The sequence below is a fragment of the Corvus cornix genome, chromosome 13 (assembly GCF_000738735.6).
Source record: "Corvus cornix cornix isolate S_Up_H32 chromosome 13, ASM73873v5, whole genome shotgun sequence".
NCBI classification, from domain to species: Eukaryota; Metazoa; Chordata; class Aves; order Passeriformes; family Corvidae; genus Corvus; species Corvus cornix.
The window spans coordinates 13,637,790-13,659,412 of NC_046343.1; the positions used below are offsets into that span (position 1 = coordinate 13,637,790).

The window sequence follows — 21,623 nt, forward strand, 5'->3', positions numbered from 1 at the left end:
TCGTTGACTTTTCTTGGAGTGGAACCGAGTTTTGGCTGCTGGCCCAAGACTCCTCGGGCTGGCCTTGGAGTGGGTGCCACAGTGGCAGCTCTGAGCTGTGCTCTGCTCCACTCTGATCTTCAGCTCCCTGCTGGAAGTGCTGCTCCAATCATACACGTTTTTTTCAGACCTAGCACCTCTCTCATCACATCTGGCATTTAGAGCTTCAGCTTCCAATGTGGCTGCACCATAATAACCCAAACATCACAAATTTTCTGCCTATGTTAGATCCTTCCTGTAATAGCTCCCCACAGCCCAGAGGGCACTCTGCCTCCTCAGCTAGATGCCCAGCCCTGGTGCTGTGCCATGGACAGCAGAGCTCCAGGAAATAACAACTTTGTCCATACAGAGCCAGTAAAACACTTGAACATTCAAGTACTATGAATGCAGGGCATCTCACTGGAGAAAGGATAGGTTTTTTCAAAACACACAATATGCTCTAATACTGGGCCAACATGTGAATTTCCAACAAGGCTTTTTTTTCTTCTAGCCCATTCTCTGAAATGGTACACAGATGTTTTTAGATGCTCTCAAGTGCTCCTCACTATAATATGATGATGCAGGACCAGAGAGAGAATCATTTACCCCCTCACATCAATGTTAGACCACAGTTTTGATTGAAAAGGAGGAGGATTGGTCCAGGTTGTTTAAACGACTTGCAGGAAGACGTTAATTTTACAAATTAGACTTCAGTTAAAATACGAGACTTCATGATGTTCAGCTGAGGAACCTCTCATGAGCATTCCTCATTAATATCCCATGTTTTGCACAGGATGACTGTAATGATAATAAATATATCAAAGACTGGGAGGCAGCGAAATGGAAATCTGTAAGTACTCCTGGGCAAGAAAAAGGTGATACCAGTGCCCAGAGATGAATATAACCACAGCATTTCTTCACTGCTCAGTGTGCCAGTTAATGCAATGGCAATTCTGCTGTTATAGGGCAGGGGCTTTCATCAGAGATTACCAGTAGTGGGAAGAAATTATAATAAGATTGTGTATTTATGTCTCTCTGTGCAGTAAAGGGTTTCATTTTAACAGAAAAACATAACCTTCAACACTGTTTAGTTTGGACATTTGTGTCTGGTCAGTGAAAGCACGGCCCAGGCAATACAGAACAGCAGCACTTGTGATGGCAGTACCAGCACAACTGGAGCCAAGTTTGCTTCCAATGCCAGGTAAAGCAGAGGAGGATTACTGAGGATCTTTACTGAATGCTCTGCTCAGTTCAGGGTGTGCTAGAGTGGGAAATGCAGAATAAAATATATTATTACAGAAAGATTCTCAAGTAAGTAGAATTTGTGAAGAGTGTGTGTCATCTGAGTGAACAGAACAGAGGAGCACCAAGATAAAGGAACACATAGAGAAAATACATCAGACATCTGATTATTTGCACATTATATCAGACCAAGGGCATAGTCAATGCACCAAGAGGCTACAGCAAATACATGGTCACAAAATCCTCAGTCAACATGTGGAAAGTTTTCTCCCAAGCTTCCAGGTAACAGATAAATGTAAAATAAGCTGTGTGTACTGGGTAATTTGGGATTACTTCTCTTGGTCATCTTTGATGGCACTTGCTCCAACAGGCGCTGACAAAGGGAACTGGTTTCCCTTGCAGCCCTGTACTGGCAGGCACAGCTGGGGGAGTTCAGCACTCAATCCATGCAGTCGAGCAGTTGCTACGTGCCCCAGCCCACCCCTGCAGGGGAAAAGCAGCAGGGACTCAGTGACCTCTCCCAGGAGAAAAGCAGTGATGGACAGGATCACTTTATTTTGTCTCCACTCTGGCTGAGCACCTGCCTGCCTCGGCAGCACTTGCCCAGGACAGGAAAGGAGCCGGCGGGGCTGAAGGGAGAGAATGAGGGTGAGAAGAGCTGCCAGTGACGCAGCTTTGAAGGTTTGACAACACACTGACAGATGAGCACGTAAAGAAAAAACAGGAGATGGGGCCTCGAGGAGCACAGCTCAGACACAATCATTCATCTTACACATCTATTAGTCTGAGTTTCTGCAGGGCAGTGAAACACTCCTCACCGCAGGAAGTTTTGGGTGAAAACCAGCCCCATACTGTCTTGAGCACCTCCACAGCCCACTTTTACCCAGCACATTTATTTTGCTCTTGCAGACAGCACAGTCAAAGCTGCACTGCAGCTGCACGTCCTTCCATGCCAACGTTCAGTTTTCCTCAATAAATACTCAATATCCACAATAAGTCATGCACATTAGAAACACAAAGCGCCAGCATTTGATGGAGCAGAATTTAGCTTTCAGTTGATAAATGCTTTTACCTACTGTAGTAAGAGGTATAATTTATATAGGAGTAAGTAAAACCTTATCCTCAGAGCCAGTGAGCACACCCACGAAAGGCCACTGTAGCCCACTATGAATAATTCATCTTTCTTTATAACACCAGTAATGCTGTCCAGCCCTTTGGCATGGCAGGGTTACCTGGCTGCAGTGACTGGCAGTCCAGTCCCTGTGTGCTCATTACCCAGGTGACCTTAGAGCTGCCCAGAGTTCATTACACCAACAGAGTCACTGCTGGACAATAGCTAGAACACACTCAGTGCTGAAAAGCTGTGACGGACTTGCTTGCCACTGTGACACTGGATTTGTATCCAAGAGCCACTCATGCTGTTTGTCTCTGGCTTGCTCCATGCAGCGCAGGGGGTGTGTGCTGGTGTCCCAGGGGCAGAGCTGTGGCCCGACACAGCCACCTTCAGATGGCCTCAGTGTCACTCAGGTTCCTACAGTCAGTGCTTTCCACCAGCTCAGGGCCTCTGATGAGTATAAGAAAACATAAAAGCTAAAACACTAAACAGAAGGTGACAGCCTCCGAAGGCACCTCGGTACCCTTTCAGGTTTGTCAGATCTTGCCAACACTTTGGCAGCAGCTTTGCAGCACTTGCTCACACTGTCCCCCATCCCAGGCCACGGCTCTGCCACAGTTTGATCACTCTCAGCAAGGGCTTGGAGGGTCTGAACACGCCCTGGCCAACTCTGCCCAGGTCTCAGTGGTCCTGTCATCCCTTCCCTAAGACAGACTTCACCAAAGGTATTTCATCTGGATTGGTTTCCACATTACCTTGTTTTTAAAGGCCATTCAGCACCTTGTTTCCTAGTGCAATGTGGAATTAAATATAGCAGTAAAACAAGCATGAATTTTTTTACATTTGGAATTGTCCTCATTTTAAATCACTCAAGAAATAGCATAAATGTTCCCCACTTCTAAGAACAGAGAAATTAAGGTACTCAGAGGTCAAGTTATCCGTCTCTTGAGTGGCATCAGTAACAGACTGTCTGTCAAGATGAACAAGCCTCCTGCAGAACACTCCTCGCTCAGGTCACACCCAGGCTCACATTTCCCCAAGAAATCCTGGCGGGCAGCAGCACTGGCAGCCACAGGAAGGCACCGCAGCGCTTCCCCTGCTGCTGTCTGAGCCCGGCACCGTGGAGCAGCAGCAGCAGCACCCTCCACATGTGCACTGCCTCATTTAACCTCCGCCTTCTCCACATTCCATCCGGACCCACTGCCCCAGACCCTGGGCCCCCTCCTGCCCGGGGCGTGGGACTTGGCCCGGGGGCAGGCACTGCTCTGCCAAGCACCGGCTTTACTTAAGCTAATCCTTCACACAAGTGACCATCAATAACTGCTAACCTACTTCCTAAAAGACACAGATCAATTGACAGAGTATTATAACCCCTTAAAATATTAATGCCCTATCAGGGAGACAATTGCACTGGGCCTAGGGACTCCTCCACTATTAGAAATTATGCCCCAGCCTTAAATAAATTAACTCAATAAGTGTCTTACCATGAATACAAATTCCTGCTTAGGGCTTGCAAATAAAATGATTTAGAGCTGTTCTTTGAGGAAAGATGAGGTGTTTAAACTTGCAAAAGAGCAAGGGCTGCCATATTCATTACTCTTTTGTTTTAAATGGACTGCTTTGTTTTAAACTCAAGGCATCCCTTTCAGAAGGGAGGGGGAAGTATCTGGAAAATTGTTAACATTTTCTTACTCTGGGCTGCACAGCTTCAGTTCTGCAAAGATGCAGATCTCTGCTCCAAACTCCAAAGGCAGCTCAGGGCCAGGCCAGCTCTGCCTCCGGGGTGCCCAGTGCCATCGGCACTGCTTCCCTGCAGCACAGGGCACCTGCAGGACACGAGGAGGAGCAGGCTGGTGGCACCGGCCAGCAGCGTCGTGCTGCTGCCTTGCTCCCGCCTTGCTCCCATCCGTGCTGGTAGGAGGTGGGCACGGCCACCAGCTCTGAGAAACTTCATCTGGATCCCCGAGGCTGGAGGGAGCCATTCTGCCTTGCCCCGAGGTCCAATTATTTCTCAAAAGTGGATGCAATGTTTCTGGTTGTTACTTTTCAGTTTGTACATACAAACAGTTCAGCCCTGAACTGCAAGATACACATAAAGGACACAATCCAGGGTTCAAAAAGAGCCACACTGATTCCACTTGACTGAAACAGAAAGGTTTGTAGAAGAGACCATAGATTCAGCTCACTTCTTTTGCCCTAGATAGAGGAAAACTCCATCAAAAGCCACACACGGAGGCCCTGAAACACAGAATTTTACAAGTAGCTCGAGCTTGCCTTGGCAGCAGCCTCCTCCTCCATTGTCTTCTCTTTGCTGCACTGGGTTTGCACATGGACCTGTTGCATTCCCAAGGGATGTATCAGTGAGCTGCTGAACTGTTATGACCCAAACCCTCGCAGCAGGAATACTGCTTGTATGCTGTAGCTTTTACCTACAGCATCTGAATTCCCCTTTGAGTTCCCTGAGGGCTGGGATAAATTTAATATAAGTCTCAAGAGTGAGAAACTCAGACAAAAAGAGAGTGTGGACAGGGAGATGGGGTGCAGCCTGCTTGGGAGCAGGGGAGACAAGCAGTGGCAAGAACAGCTCTCTCTCCCCCCTCCTTACTGGCCACCACATCCCCAGGACCGACAACCGACTGTGGTGCCTGCACTACCCCGGGAACCTCGGGCATCCACCAGCACCTGTGGGCACCATTTCCCAAATCCTGGGTCAGAATCCTCCCAGCTGCCTCAGTTTCCCCACATGCCTTACACTTAGACCCGCATGCAGCCACCAGCCCTGAGCTGGCCCCACTGCCCAGTGGCCAATGCTCACCCCCGGACAGCCCACACAGACACCACCAGCCACCAGCACAGGGCTGTGTCACATTTAGGGCCACTGAGTTCTTCAGGTAATGGGAAGATGTATCTGTGCAGTAATAATGAGTGTCAAAGCAATCTGCAAAAGGTAAGGTTAGAGCAGTGACTTGCCAGCCCTGAGCAGCAGGTCGCAGCCTCGTGGGAGGGCAACAGCAGGTGACCACCCCGTCCAAGCCCCTGCTGCCACCCCTCCTGTCCCGGCACCTCGGGGTCCCCGCTCTGTCCAGGCGCCGCCGGGCTCGGCTCTGCCGCGGTGCAGCCGGGGCTGATCCTCGCTGGGGCCGGCAGATCCCGGGGGAGATGATTCCTTAACAAGCTGCTCTGCGTGCTACCACAGGGCCATGGAGGGAGGAACGCATTATCAGCCCCGATCCAGCTTCACAGCCTGCTTGCTGCTTTGGTTCTGCCTCCCAAAAGCAGAATTAATTGCCGGGCTAGAAAATGCAGATAAATCAATCAGTTCATAGCACATTTATTTTCTGTAGTTGTGCATTGGGCTCCTGGCAGCTTCAAACAACAGCAACTCCCACTCGTGCTCCAAGGAGAGGTGAGGGTGGGGCTCTTGCCAAAGACTACCTGCAGAAAGGAGCGTAGGCAGGGCAAGGTGGAGGCTCGGCACCAGCAGCGACCTGGAGCGAAATGCCATCACAGCAGCAGTACTGCCCCCCTTCAGCCTTTAAGGTGACTGCCAAGCCAGACCATCGCATAACTTATCTTTCTAGATTTTCCAAAATAAATGCCTGAAAGACAGGCTAGAAGGAGGAGGCAGAAAACTGACATTCTAAGAGAAGAAATGCTGTTTTATACTGCAGACTTATTTACAGCAAACTCTGTGACTTGACAACGGTGTCTACAGCAACAGAGAAAATAAACCACTCAGTCGTTACCAGTATGCTTTTTTTGGGTGAAATGATAAAGCAAACACAAAGCTCAAACCTCAAACCTCAGACTGCACAGGAACCACTCTAAGTCTGTGCTTTCCCACCCATGGCCCTGGTCCCAGGCTGCAGTGCTGCTCAGCCATCACCATCGGCTGAGACCTCTGCCAGGGAACACCCAGGTAGTGACCCTTCCCTTCCCAGAACACAACAGAACAGAACAGACAAATACCCTCAGTGCCAAGCCCCATCCCCACATCATCTCTGCTCTTTCCTCCTGCTCTCAAAAAGGGACTTGGATGCAGCAGGTTCCTACCACAGCTCAAACCCCACAGCTGTGGGAGATGCCATCTGTGGGGCTGTATTTTGTTCTGTTATTTACATAGCAGGCTCAAGACTGCAATTTTTTCTCTCCACAATTCCAAGTGTATTTAATTGCTTAGTTAGAAGCCAAGCAAACACACAGCCCTGTCGTCTCTGTGCCTCAAGTGCCATCCTCACTCTTCATGGGACGGCAGACGGGGGCCAGGCTGCCCCAGCACAGGGGAGTGGGGCTGTGGGTACCCCCACTGTTGTTTCTGCAGGAGCACCCCTGGGCAGCCCAGAGCCCTCTCAGAGCCCCGGGGTGCCCAGCACTCTGCAACACCCCCTCCCAAAACCGGGCACTGCTCACAGTGAGGCAGCTCCTGCTGTGAAATGCCCTGCAGGTTCCAGCTGCTCTTTGAGAAACACGAAAGGCTCACAGCAAGTGCTCCGTCACCAATCCTGCTGTGTTCTGAACAGAGCCCACGGGCCAGTGATGCTCATACCAGAACCAAAACAACATTTAAAGTAAGAGCAAAAGTTCTGGACTGACACCAGGAATGTTTTTTCCAATCTGTAACCCTATTTCATTCGTTGCCTATTACCAGCTGAAAACATTTTATCTGTGTGCACATCAGCACCCAGTGTTCATGCCTTTTAACTTCACTTCAAAGATAAAGAATACAATTTAAATGTAAAAAAAGGTTGGTGTAACCTCTTGTCAGATACAGGAATGAGTCTGGGAACTGACAATTAATTGGACACTCAGTTTTAAGTGTACAACGTTTTGTTATTATCTCAGATAAATGCACAATTGTGGCTTTATCTTTGGCCAAAGCTCTTACCTGATATGATGTCATTCCTTTTTGCTCCCTAACTTGTTAAATAAATATTTCATCCATACAAGTGACTTCAGCTGTCAAAAGCTGGGCAGATATTTTAACTACACCAGATTAGGATCTATTGGAATAATTGCGTACTTTTATGTTAATAGGACAAAATACACTCTGAGACAGCAGATCAGCTCAAGATGTACTCATTAAATGAGCTGCATTAAGTACTAGCTTCTAGTTTGCATGTTCAAGAGACAGAAAGTTATCTCTATTGGTGGTGCCTGGTATTTGGAACTGTTCTGAATGCCATAAACATCAAAGATGTTTCTTTTAGTTTAACTTCCCCCCAAAGGACCTAGGCCTGTATTGTTCTGTCAAGAGGGGGATGGGGAATATTTTTAAGGAAAAAACTTCCCCAAACACTTTAAATTAATCCATGATTGCTTTATGCTTCTCTGCAAATGAGATGGCACTGACCAGTGGGATCCACCCCAGGGCCACTGGAGCAGCCACAGAGCCTTGGGAGGTGAGGATGCAGCAAGGACCCCCACAGCTCTCAGCATCTCTCCAAGCACTGCAGCAATGTACCCAATGCAAAACCTTTTGGATTCTCATTTTGTGCTGAACAGTCACAGAGAGCTGACACAGACACATCCCAGTGTTCTGCTGCTGAGGTGGCTGGATGTTGATTATAGGACAACCCCTCCTCTTATTATTTTCATTATTTGAGAATAATAATTCTTGCTGAGGAGTTCTGGACAGTGGAAGACTGTGGCTTCATGTTATTCATGTGGGATGTGTGTGCTCACAGCAGAGGAGAGAGAGAGAGCAGATAAATGCCTCACCTGAAGCTCTTGTCCTCTGCTGTTACAGGTGAGCACCGGTCCCATGGCACTTCCCCAGGAGCTCCAGCACTGCAGGCGTGGGAGCTGCTCCTTGGCAGAGTCCCTCAGGCACAGGCTTGTCAGCTGGCAGGTGTGCGTGTGTGCTATCTCCACTGGGAAGGACCTCTTTGAAAAGCTTCCTCAAAGAGCACTTCAGAATTTCCAAAATTATTGTCCAAGGAGCAAGACTTTCCTGCATTTGGGTGAAAAAAAATGAGGTGGAAAAATCACCGAGGCTCACATGGGTTTATCTTTCTAAACTTACCAAACAGTGGTGGTAGATCTGCCAGCAGGAAGACAGCTCTCATTACTTAGCATGGGCTGAGGTTTGGTAGTCTTACAAACGCCTCAGCAAAAAGCAATCCAGTACAGAAACATATTTTGTGTTTAAAAATAGTCTCAACAGTTGTTAAAAGGGATGAAGCAATGTTTTTTTCCTGTATCAGCAAAAGGAGCAGTGCAGACAATGTAAAAGGGTAATTCTGGGAATGAGGAAATACTGTTTTATCTAATTTACTGCAGCCTGAGGTGAAACATTAACTCAGCTCTGAGCTCTGACAGGGTGTAAATAGCCAGAACAAAAACACTGCTGCACTTGCTTTTGAGGGCATGAACTCAGAGGTCTTCAAAGCTATGAATGGTATCACAAAACACACCTTTCATTTTACTGAAGTATTCACAGAAATGTTTACCTTTGGAGTAGATTGTTTTGAACACTGTGAAAATAAGGAAAAGGAGAGAATTTTGTGACAGAAGTTTCCCACCAAACTGTGAAAATATTTTAAAGGGATAAAACCAAATCACTGCAGACTTACCTTCAGGTTTGCATCTCAAAGGACAGAAGAGGTCTTAACATCATTTCCACAGTTCAGAAGATGCTACCTGCAGGGATCCCTGCCCTCTGTGTGTGAGAAGCTGGAGTCAGCCTCCCACGGGCTCTGGGCTGGAGCCAGATTGATGCTCCTTGGGCATCTGGGAGAGAGCAGGTTTCAGGCCACTCCTTCTCAGGGTCATCCTTGATCTTGATCTGTGTCAGAGACATAAACCTGTCTGCCTGGGAATGCACACACCAAACCAAAACGGAATTCATAAAAATGGAGGAAAAAGATCTGACATTTTCCCTCATGATTATTTAGTTTATATTTGTTACAGTATAAAGCACCTTCAGATCTGGCACAAATAAAATAACCAAAATCATTGCAACACCCGTGAGCTGATGGAGAATGTGCCCTTGGGTATGAGACTGATAATTATTTGACAGAGAAAAAATGTCTGGTGTCCTTAAAGGCCCTGTAGCCTATTTATTGCTATATCTGCAGTTATGCCAGATCATCACACATCCCTGAAGAAGCTTTGCGGCATCTGGAAAAGTACTGACCAGTATGTCCCCACCATGGGGACCATCAGTACCCACGTGCCCTGGCAGGAGCCTTGGTACGACTATCACTGGTAATTTGTGTATGCCAGGGCCTTATCTCTGCCTGCCAGTGAACTGGGAGATCGGCACAAGACGCAATAAAGCTGATGTGCAGTTTTGGCCTTGTTATCAGAGGGAAGGAACAGCTCCTGCAGTTATTTATAATTTGCTTCTGTGCCACACGCAGGCAGTCAGCACTCACATAACAATGGCTAAAAAAACTGCTGTGCAGGTTTGCTTCCAGCCTGGCAACCCTGGTGATCTGTACTCGTGTCCAGAGCTGCTGGGCTGCATCACATGGTGGAATGACAAGTGACAGCAGTGTCCCCAGCTGTCCCCGTGGCTCAGATGCCACCCTGGCTGGGGCCAACTGGGTCTCTGCAAGGCTCATCTACTGAACGTGCTTTGGGGAAACTGAGGGCCATTTTGGGAACACTGCACTCCTCCCTGTGATGTCCGAACAAGCAGTCTTCAGACACACACCTGATGCCATGTCACATTTAGGAAAATGTAAGTCTAATGAACATTAATGCAATGGGACTTAACACTACATTTTTTTCTAGGTGCATTTGATTAAATTTTGAGCAGTGCTGAGCAAGCCCACAGCCTTTTGTTTTCCATTTGCCAGGCAGGGACTGTCCAGGGCATAACCAGCACATGCTCTATGGCAGCAAACCATTTGCACTGGAGACTCCTGTCCTAGTACTCCAAACTCTTTGATCTCCAAATGCCCTGTAACAGCCTGTATAGCCTGTTACTACAGAATCTGCACAATCTGTTACATTATCCTTATATTCCATACATCCATACACATCCATATGTTCCACACATGATGACAATATTGGCTATTTTGCCCAGCTCCCTGCAGGGAGTAGGGAGCACTCAGAGGTGCCTTGATCCATGGGATGGATACAGCCTATTCCCCATGGAAGCCTCAGCCCATTTGCTTGTTCCCATGCAGCACCCCAATATCTGAGTGCCAGCTGTCCCCTGGGTTAATTCACAGCTCTGCATGTGTGGTGGGTGGAAGCTGAGGGCTTGAGAGCTGCAGTGCTGCCTCTCATTGGGAACAGGGAAGAAACCTGCAGAGCCAGGGCCCAGGTACCCACAGAGCAGGACACAAAATACCCGGAAAGCACAACCATAGAAGACCAGCCAAAGACTACTATTGCCCCTTCTTTGCCAAGCACTAAAAAAACTTGAAAAAATCCCAGCACAGGGAACAGGTTTGACCAGCCTTGTCACATTTCTGTGTTCTCTCTACTAACACAGACCCAGGCAGGGTTTTGCCTATCCCTTCCAGACGGTGTTAGTGCCATGAGACACCTCTGGCTCTTCCCCCAAGGCAGCTCCAGCCCACTGCTGGTAACTTTCTCCAAACCCTACAACAAGGCATCTCCTTCCTCCACAGACTCGTCCTTGGAGGAAAGGCACAGCTAACGCACAGGGACTCATCCAGTCTGTGAAACACTGGCTTAGTTCCCAGCTGTCAAAATTTCCTCCCCAGTCCTCTGGCTCCACTCAGCTGCACCAGGAACAGGCAGCTCCTCCAGGACTTGCTGCGGCTCTGGGGACACAGGAGCTGGCCAGGTGCTCCCACAATGTCAGCACAGAGCTCCCCCAGGCACTGTAAATCCGTACCAAACCCAGAGCAAAGCTGCAGTAAAGGAACAGGACGTCTTTGAATGTGACTTTTACTGTATCTAAAATTACCTGCAGGTCTCTGCAACGTCACACCCGCTTCTGCAGTGATGTCTTCAGGCATCAAGCCCTGGAATAGCCTCTTCGAAGGCTGGAATGTGATTTCTGTTCCACATGGGGATTAAATGTGCTCTCAGAAAAGGGAATTTTTAAGTTCTGAAATTCTGCTTTTGGACTTTGAAGCTGCTGAAATCTACACCATATATTCCCAATTTTTATTTATGACATGCACTAAATATTCACTTCTATAACAGAACATAAACTAAAAACTTCAATATTCTGTTAATTTTATTTCATTGGTGAAATCAGTACAAAGTATTGTTGAGATGGAAATCTCTTACCTTCCTTGCATTTCAAAGCGTCTCTCATTGGTTTGTGTACAGCTCCTGCATTTGAATACCAAAGGAACCAAAAGCAATTCAGTAATTTGTTTGTAGCAGATGTTCTCCAGATTTAAGCATTATGATATCACAGCTTAGTGCAAAATAAAACAAATATAAGGTACACAAAGTGAGATAAATTTTTTAAAGTCTGAAACAAAAATTGAGAACCATTTAGAAGTACTTTTGCAACTCAGTTTGCCATATACAGACATGAATTTTTCCAAAAAGTTTTACTCATTATCAGTTACAGCACAGGCAGTGTGCCTCCCACCAGTGCAATGCTCACCCACTACAATGAGTATTATTTTTCTTACTTGTAACTGGCTGGTGACAAATGCTTTTCCGTAACAGCTTGTGCTGTGTGAATGAAACAAGGCTCTAGCACTTCTTTGTGTTCTGAGTTCTCTAAAATTTAGAATATTTGTTCAGACAGAAAACATTGTGCTGACATTTCTCTTCATGTATATTTACACTTATATATTTTCAATTTATATCGATTTATAAGAAAATCAATAAGACAATTAGAACACAAAGGTTGGACAGGTTTCTCTGAAAATGTCAACAAATTCAATTTAACCCTGGGACTGTAAAATCAATCTTGGATTTTTTTTTTTTTTTTTAATCAACATTTTTCATTAACTTATTATTCTTCTGGAAAATCCTGGGTCAGCATTAACTTTTCACAGACATTTTAACAATGAGATGACTGGACATTACTAGCAGTGGGCGTTCCCCCTGCATCCTTCACAACATCGATGTATTCACTCCTTGGCTCTCTCTGCAATGCAAAGAGCAAAAAAATACGGACCCTAAACCACCGGGGCAGTGGCAGCGGGGCTTTATCCCTCGTGGGCTCCATTAGTCGCAGGCAGAGGGAGCTGGGGCTGGGTTTGGAGACTGTCCTGAGAAAAGCTGTGCTGCAGGGAAGGGAGGTCACGGTGTTGTGAGGAGTGTTCGAGATCATTCTCACATTTTGTTATCTGGGTGAGGGCAGTGACCATGCAGGCCCATCTTCTGCAGCCAGACTTCAGACCAGAGCAGATTCCTGCGTGGGAAACTGCACTGGTGCTGTTCCCCTTCTCCATTTCCTGGCTAGTGACTGTGGGTGCAAATCCCAACAAGTAACTTCGGAAGTGTCCCAGGTTCTAAGGGAAACATCCCTCTCTCCCCACTACCAGGAGCACTGCCCACCCCTTGCAGAAGCCTCTGTCCTGAACAAGGAGTGTGGATCACCCTGGTTCCCCCCGGCTCCTCTACAGGCTGCTGTGCACAGGGACAGGACAGCAGGGGAGTCCCCAGGAGAATGTCACAGGCAATGTGACAACTCACCCTGTGCTCAGGAGGCACCTTCCTGCCGTGGGGGCTTCCAGCCAGAGCCCCACTGCGATGCCCAGTCTCTACAAGAACAGATGGACAAAGACACACTTCTCCTCTGCAAGACAAAAAGGAAAGTTTTAACACAACTGACTGGAAATAACCACATCCATTGTGGCTCCTGGCGATCTTCAGTTCATTATTTCCCACCTCCTGGGGTTTGATGGGGACAGGTGTCCTGTTTGCAGAGAACCAGCCCCTCCTGGCCAAGCAGCAGGGCTAAGTCCATCATTAGCTCTCCATCACACATAATTTCTGCTCCTGCAGCTCCCACACCTGACCCCCCAGAGTGCAGATCCGATGTGATGATAGGACTTCATGTACCAACGTGTCCAGGCCTCCTCCTTTCCAGTTTGCTGGACCTGTGTGGATAAGCAAAGGTTACAGAATCAATCTCTCAGTAAAAAAACCCGCTATTATTAGACTCAAAAGAAACCTTTTTCATATGCTGAGTTGTGGCAAACACCTCAGGCTCCCCCTCTGTGCTCCAGAGTGAGGGACAGCCCCTGTGGCTAGTGCAGACCTGCTCCCTCCCCGCTGCCCTTCAATCCATCAGGTGCAATGCCCTGGACCCCTGAAGCAGCAGGACGAGATGCTCAGACTGCAATGGTGATGGGCTCAGAATAAAGCCAGAGATGTCCAATACCTCAGAGCAGTAACTAAGGCTTCACCAGCCACTCAAACAAACCTCAGCCAGAAAGCGAACAAAAAGCCTATGCACGTGCATTGAGCCCGAGCCTGCTTTGCCTGGCAGCAGCTGGGACACATCCCAGGGAGTGAGAAGTGTTGAACAGGCAGTCACCACACCTTCTTCTTGCAGAGGGAGCAAGATTTCAAGTCTGGCATTCTCCAGAGGGCCCTGCTGTCTCTGGGAGAAGGAGGTGCCTGGGTGGCAGCGGTGCTGCCCGGGGAGTGCACAGCTGGGGGAGTGGGCGCTGGGCAGGCACTGCAGTGACACCAAGATCAAGATGTTTCACACAGACACCTTTATTTTCATATTTCTCCATGGATGAATGTTCTTTTTCCTGGGATGTATGGGTAGACAGATTATACCCTACAAAATGGAGTTTAGCAAACATACATATATATATGTACACACATATATATAGTCTGGCAAAATCACTTCTGCATTCCTCCACGTGTCAGAATGGATGTTTACAATAAACCAAACCAAAAGGGACACTGTGAGGTTTTGGGTTATTTTTATTATCTATAACATAAAATAGTGTTTGCATTTTTTTTCAACTCAGTTGTCTGTTTTCCTGCTTATACTTAAGCAGAACTGCAGAAGGGAAAAGACATGCCTCTAAGTTTTCAATTTTTACTACCCCAAGTTACCATCAGTGATGCAGGTAGAAGAACGTTTCTGAACTTTACACAAGTGCCAAACTATGAGTTCAGTGTATGTAACCACATCAAATATAAGAGAACCCCTGAATCAGTGATACAAATAAATCATTGACATGTGTTAGCTCACAGCACAGTTCGGTTTCACAGCCCCTATGCACGTGGATACATGTTTGAGTCTCACTTTTGAAAGCTTCATTGCAAATTTTTAACCTGACAGTGTCCCTTGAGAAAAAACACATATTGGGTTTAAGAAAGGACACCCTCTACAGGTATTTTCTTTTTATTATTAAAACCAACATTTTTAAAACCATTCCACAAAATTGAGTACAAATTGCCATTGGAGAACAGCATTTGTAACAGTGAAGCTATACATGGCTGATCCATTAACATGGCTTTAGTTATCACAATTTACATTATTTGCACATTTCCTTAGGTCTTTCACGGCACTTCCATGAAGAAGAAAAAAGTTTGACACACTGCTGCTACCATCTCATCAGAGGTGACCCATGGACACAAGGGTGTTTGTTCTCAACACATACTGCAGTCAGGAAATGCCACTGCCCACAATGCCTGAACCTCAGGGTATTTGTGTCTCAAGCTTTTAGCTTGGCTCATGATTACTCACAATATTGCATTGCATTCAGAGGAACAGGAAAACAAACAGCCACAGAACAGGCACAGTACTTTTTTTTTTCTTTTTTTCTTTTTTTTTGCATTATCATTAATCACATTCCTATTTGTCAACAGATTGTTACCTAAAATGCATATTAGAAAGGCTTTCTATAAAAAATGCTGGCATGAAGATGCAGACTAATGTTTGTAACTAGTGAAACAGTCAGAGTCCTGATTCAAACATTATTTAAACATTCACGACTTGGAGGAAATGTGCACAGTTGATAGCACTGACAGAGAATCTGACTGTAACAGGAACTGCCTTCTGCCTACTGGCAGGAGGATTGATGAGGGTGGGAGACTGGAGTAGCATAGTGTGTTTTATTTAGAAATCTCTAGTAGTGTTTGTCATAAATATTGCAAGCCCCATTTATGAGCAAGCAGAGGCTTGGCAAGTTTACAGTAGAGTAACATTCACAGAAAACATGAAAAACAAACCCAAAGCCATTTCCATGCAGAGAGTGGCTCTCTCACAGTCACTGATGTTTGTCACCTGCCGGCTGGAGAACATCCGCCATGGACAGATGCTGCTGATGGAAAACCCAGAGGCCTTCTATGCACTGGTGCATCCCAGCCTCTGGCTGTAACAGTGGGATCAGGGACAAACACAAGGGTAATAATTGGGTTTGCAATGGCAAGGACTCTGCCACAGACAGATTCTGCAATCTGAGCTCTGGGAAAACACAGCTGTGGGTGACACTTTGCAAGTCCACCTGTCTCAGCTACTGTGGACTTCAGGTGAAGCACAGAGCTCAACCCAGGGCTGAACATCAGGGGTGTGTGGGAGAGGTCTGACCCCTGTGGGATCCAACTCAAAGCTTGTTATTCTCTAAGGGCAGACTCAGCATGGCTCTCAGCATCTCCCTCTCTACCTGATGCACCCTCATTGTTCCTGGCAGGCACAGTGGAGCAGCAAAGGAGATGCCAGAAGTGCAGGGTCAGTCCTGGTACCCTGATTTCAGCATGCACTGACAGTGACACCGCCTGTTTGCTGCTGAACTGGAGCCACACTCAAGAGAAAGCAGTGACAGCCCTGGTGACAAAGGCAGCCCACACAGAACTGCTGCCAGCAGGGCCAGGAAACATAGCTGAGACCAAATTCATCACAGTAACTCCAGAAATTATTTTAGCTTCAGGGACTATGGCATCATGCAACTAATAACATTTTCTTTTGAAAAGGGCACATTCCAAACATTTCTGTCTGTATGTGCCATCTCATGAGCACCCTTGAAGCAAGACTATTAGAGGAAAAAGGCACTGTGCTAGCCTCATTCAAATCCTTTTTTTCCATTGTCATGACCACTTCTCCCTCTGCTGAAGTGAACTGCTTAGAATAATAGACAGATGTTCTTTTGGTGGGAGGGAAAACCTTGAAATTATATTAAATTCCGTCATTTGCTAAAGTGATTGCAAGAAGACTTAAGAAGGAACAGTGTAAACTTGTGTGTTGTTTCAGCTACAACTGATGTCTTTACCAAGTGCCTATTAAATAAAGCCTAAATGACGATACCCAACAACTGGAGGACAAGGTACTCCCACAGGGTGGCCTCCCTCCTCCAAACCCCAGCCCCTCACTGGAGCTGCTGTGCTCTGGTTCACTGCTGGGAGGAATTCATTAATGGTATCTGCATGAAAGCCAAGAAATAAGATGGACTAAGGTGTCATCCCTGCAGACATGATACTGCACTTGAATGGCACTTTTGATGACAAGGGGTTAACTTAAAGAAATAAAGTTAAGGCTACATAGAAGTGTATGGAGGAACACAGTAAAAAGGGAAAATGCCCCATCTTGGGGAATTGGCATTATCACTATACTAGGACTGATCAGACCTACTTCTATAATCAGGAATGCTTGAACAGATGAAATTTTTATAAAATTAGGGCTACAGAACTGAGTCATTCTATATATTCTGTATTATAAAAAGCTTCCACTTACATAATTTTTAAAATATATCTTCACTGCTAACAGTTTGTCTGTAATATAGTATGTGATACAATAAAAATAGATGCTTACTGGATGGGAGTGATGTAGCACTATGCAGGGACTGTCCCATCTGTGTGGTTTGAACAGCTGGAAAAGCTGGCTGTTGCCTCCTTCCCTTTGTTCCTCAGCCACTGTCTACCTGGAGATGGCAATGGCACTCTGGTGAGTCAGCTTTCCTAAGAGGCTTCTGCAGAGAAGGCTCTGACATGTTCCCCAGCTGACAAACCATCCAACCTTGGTGTAAATTCACTACACGAGTTTTTCTGTTTTATTAATTAAAAAACCAAACCCCTAATCCAACACTCTACCTGGCATTAGTGAGGAAATGGGGCTTGTACAAGGCATGCTACTGCCACGTAGGAAAAAATATGGGCCTGGCAGCTGATTCCAAGGCTAATAACAATTCAAGAGCTCCCAATCAAATGTGCTGGGCACTTTGTGGATGCCAAGGTCTGTATGTTGAAACACAGCTGCATCTTTGGGCCCTGTTCTTCACTAAGTAAAGCAATAAAGCCTAAATAAATCCATAAAGGGAACAAGACCTTATGGTAATGATGAATCTAGGAAGCATGTACCAAATTACAGCAAAAGGACCAGAGCACATGGCCATGGTGCTGCTGAGATGCACAGTGGAGAATCACCTGGTGTCCCTGGGACTCAACAGGCAGCTGGGACCAGAGCAGGCCTGTACCATCCCTCTGTACCAGCCCTTATCCACCTGCCTGGTCTCTTGGGAACTGACCATTGCTGAACAGGATTTGTTTTGTACTTTGATATTAATTTGTGCAACATGTTTTGCTCCTTTCTGGCTCACCCTGGCATGAAGATCACCCGGTTAATGGGTTCAGGCAGAACTCCACCAAACTCAGCGTGGTGGCACCAGTGCATGTGAGAGGATAAGCGGGATCTCTACAGAAATGGGGATAGTGGCTACATGGGCTGTCTGTTTAATGTCCTGGGTACACTGACTGTTCATTTTTTCACAGTCTGCCCTGGCAGATTGGAGTTTTGTCAAAGCAGATTAATGGCAAGGCATCCATAAAACATTGTGCTGAACGGAGGTATGGACTGAGCTGTCACTTGCAATAGATGGCTGAATAGCTATCAACGTGTGCTATCATAGGGAATTAAGCTTGCTAGATTAGAAGCAGGACTTGTGCCTAGCAAACAATGCTCTGTATTACTCATTGAACTTCGAGCAGCAGTTCTCTCTTGTCGGGATTTATTAAAATATTCACATGCTTCCAAAACGAAACAAAGGTCCACCGGCATCTCCTGGGGAGAAGAGGTGGGATCGGTTGCATTCGGTTGCCATTTGGTTGGAGATGTCATACAAAATCCTCACACACTGGACATGGCTCAGTTGTAAAAAGCTTTCACCCAGAAAGGAGATCTTTGTCACACAGGAAGTCTCAGACTCCTCCAGTGCTCGTCTGGTTACATGACATTCTCAAAGAGCTGTAAGGATCGCATGATATTGTCGTCCTGAAAGCAAGGAGAAGATATTTCCATGAAACCAGCATGGACAAGCACAACTCATAACTCTGCCTTGGCACCAGGGAGCTCTGCAGCTGCTCCTGCAGGCAACAGCCTTGCTCTGGGAATGCTTTCCCCCTCTGTGAGCTGGGGCTGATTCAGTGCCCCGGCCCTGATTCAGCACAGCAGCTGTCTCGTGCTTCGGCCCCTGGGCTGGTTTGAGGCAGACCAAGCACAGGGTCCTCTCCTGAGCCTGATGTCCAGCACAGGCTGTGCCATGCAGGGCACTGGGCTGGTGCCTGTGCTGAACCCTCAGATGTCCCTGATCCTAGGTATTCAAACGTGCTCTTGGCTAATATGCTCCACAAGTCCAAATGGAATGTCAGGTTTTGAACTGATAAGCAAACTGCCTTGAGGGAGCACTTCCTGCCAGAAATTCCAGCTCAAACCCAAAACCCATGCAATCTGTGCAACCTCAGCCTCCCCAAGGCTCCTAGAGCCAAATGACAAAGTTAGAGACAGACACAAGGGAAATCTGGGATTATTTCTCTTGAAGTCTTGGAATTTTACTTTGAGAAAGGAACCAGAATAGTATTCAAAAACATAATGATGATTTTCCCCCCCAGGATTTCAGTTATTCCAAAAGTTAGAACAGCTGTTTGCCTGTAACATGAAAATAATTTTCCACATTGAGCAACTTAAGAGATCTATTGCATTGCATTCCTCAATTGTATTGTGAGGCTGCATCACCTCTATCACTGCTCACTCAGTTTGTGGGTGCAAGGCACCACCTTTCATGGGAAGCCGATCACCCTCTCCAAGGCAATGCCCGAGCTTCGCCGACCACAAGCCAGAGCTGCTGCAATGGCACAGGTGAGCACTGTTGTGCACTTTGGTTTATTTTTCATAAAGATAAAAAAAATAAATCTTAGCGTTGCAGGGCTTGCTCCTGCCTGCCAGGAAACAGCACCTGACAGTGCATCAGTCTGCCCAGCTCCCAGCCAAGGGTGGCAACAGAAGGAACCAAACCCACATGAGGGCAGAGAATCAAAATTTTAACAGTTACAAGTAAAGCTGCTTCAATACTGAGACCACTGATCATACACACACCTACAGGCAAGTTAAGAATGTGAAGAATAATACACAACACAAATGATCAAATAAAGATGGTGCCAAAAATAAGCCAAACAATCAGGAGCGATCAAGAATGAAGTAACTGAAAAACATTAGCCTTCTACTATGCATCTGCTAAACAACGATTTTGCTGCCTGAAGTCCCTGACTGAGACTGGATGTGGCCAGAGCCAGGTTTGACACAAAACCAGCAGAAGCCAGCCTGGCCCTCCACAGGGGGCATCTTCCCCTTGCTCAGGAACAGAAGAGCTGTCTGGCTGCAGAACTGGAAAGAATTTTCCAGGCAACATAAAATGCACAGAAGGGCCAATACGCATTCTAAACGGCAGAGGTTGCCTTTTCCACCACTATTGTACTGGTCAAGTATTAGAGATATCTCTGAGCAAGTATTCACACAATCAAGGTCTAAGACAACAGGCATTAGGCCAATTGCATGTTAACACAGATGCTTCTTTGTGCCAGTGCTAAAAATACCAACAAAAATTTATCACAGCCAATCTCATATGTGGAATTTGCAAGAGGGAGCTTCCAAAACAGAAGAAAAATAAAAATCATTGCTATGATGACAGCATTTGCTTTTAATGTTTGACCATAAAAACATCAACTGGTTTTATAACTCAGGGCTGTAATTGCAAGAATTTGAGACACCTTTGACTCTGGGCAGTCTCAGCAGTGTGCTACCTGATAATGACATCTGGGGCAGCACAGAGACAGCATCAGACTCTCAAAATGAAGGGAAAAAAACCAAAACCAAAACCAAACCAAACCAAAAACAAACAAAAAAACCCCCACCAACCGCCCCCCCCCCAAAAAAAACCCAACAACCCCCCAAAAACAAAAAACACCCCCAACCAAACAAAAAACCGCCCCCCAAAAAACCTAAGGTAGTTAAGAGCTTTTTCTACAGCTGTCTGCTTGTCTATAGAATTAGGCGCTGCAGTCCACTCAGGAACACAAAAGCACTGGTCCCAGCACTGCATGTGAAGACATCATCTCCCATATTCTGCCTGACCTTACCTCACTATTGAATCACAGACTTCACAGAGCATCAGAAACTCAAGTCTTGAAACTGTTTTGTTTTGGTTTGTTTTTTTCACAGAGCAAAGAAAACCCAGGATCCTGAGCAGCATCTTGTTTCAAACAGAGTTTGTCCAAAGGGAAGCAAATGATGTGACATGAGATAGATCTTTCCTTGCACTTATAATTTAGTCCTTACCTCCTGACATGATTCAATAAACTCATCTAAAGTTACAACTCCATCTTTGTTTTTATCCATCTTCTGAAAAAAAAAAAAAATTAGTTTACATTGGTAACACTATTGTTACATTATAATACCTTAGTTGATGCAACCTGAATAAAGCTGGGACTTAACAAGCTTAGACCTCAGACTCAAAGCTGGATTGCCAACTGCTAAGGACTTGGAGCACTTTTGAGGTCATCTTCAGCTGCTTCCTCGACACACACCAGAACCTCTGTCCTTATTCCATTGTTTACTTATGCACTGCCTGACCGACCCCCACCCTCATTCCTGTCAGTCATAAGAGCAGTTGAGAGAAGCAGCACAGAAGGGCTGCAACACATGCAGAGGCTTCAGATTTACTGGATGTGGCACATCACAATGCAAAGGGTCAGGCTGAGAGACAAGTGAGATACCTTTGGAACCAGGAAATCAGCAGGCCCTGTAGTGTTAGGCTGAATGGCTGCTAAGGTTTATTTTGGAATATATAACAAGGTATAGACTCAACTTTACAGGAAAGTCTATCGGTGCATAGCTCAAGTGTTAAGAAAATCCCATCAAAAACCAGGTACCTGGAAAAACACTTCTACATGCTGCCTTGGTGCATCTTCCTTGAGCACTGGATATGTGTATTTCCCCATCATATCATAAATTGCCTTTACGATATCCATCATTTCCTGCCATAGCAGCATGCCAGCACAAACACAAAAAGGAAATTAAGAGAAATGATATCCCATTCTGTCTTGTACTGCCCTATTCTTCACC

The 21,623-nt window shown here is 46.3% G+C and overlaps 2 protein-coding genes across 13 annotated transcripts in view; both read right to left on the reverse strand.

Annotated features, from left to right (window-relative positions):
• The window catches only part of LOC104696038 (gamma-aminobutyric acid type A receptor subunit pi), a 29,492-nt gene extending 15,595 nt beyond the window's left edge, over positions 1 to 13,897 (reverse strand). Inside the window, exons 1-6 of one of the 2 annotated variants that reach the window (XM_039559509.1) lie at positions 13,157 to 13,897; positions 12,962 to 13,064; positions 11,591 to 11,635; positions 8,947 to 9,185; positions 8,824 to 8,847; positions 8,093 to 8,324 (exon numbers count right to left, since the gene is read on the reverse strand). The gene's annotated coding sequence lies outside the window, so the exon portion shown is untranslated. Of the gene's footprint in view, positions 1 to 5,437; positions 5,989 to 8,092; positions 8,325 to 8,823; positions 8,848 to 8,946; positions 9,186 to 11,590; positions 11,636 to 12,961; positions 13,065 to 13,156 lie in introns of those variants that run through there. The other variant, XM_019292330.3, reaches the window with a different exon arrangement.
• Positions 13,898 to 13,975: 78 nt separating this feature from the next.
• The window catches only part of KCNIP1 (potassium voltage-gated channel interacting protein 1), a 288,984-nt gene continuing 281,336 nt past the window's right edge, over positions 13,976 to 21,623 (reverse strand). For 9 of the 11 annotated variants that reach the window (XM_010410132.4, XM_010410124.4, XM_010410126.3 and 6 more), the window contains 3 exons: positions 21,431 to 21,535; positions 20,838 to 20,900; positions 13,976 to 18,497 (listed from right to left, as the gene is read on the reverse strand). In XM_010410132.4, the coding sequence (XP_010408434.1) occupies positions 18,450 to 18,497; positions 20,838 to 20,900; positions 21,431 to 21,535 (216 nt within the window). In that variant the 3' untranslated portion in view covers positions 13,976 to 18,449. The remainder of the gene's footprint in view (positions 18,498 to 20,837; positions 20,901 to 21,430; positions 21,536 to 21,623) is intronic. The other 2 variants (XM_019292334.2, XM_039559510.1) reach the window with 2 other exon arrangements.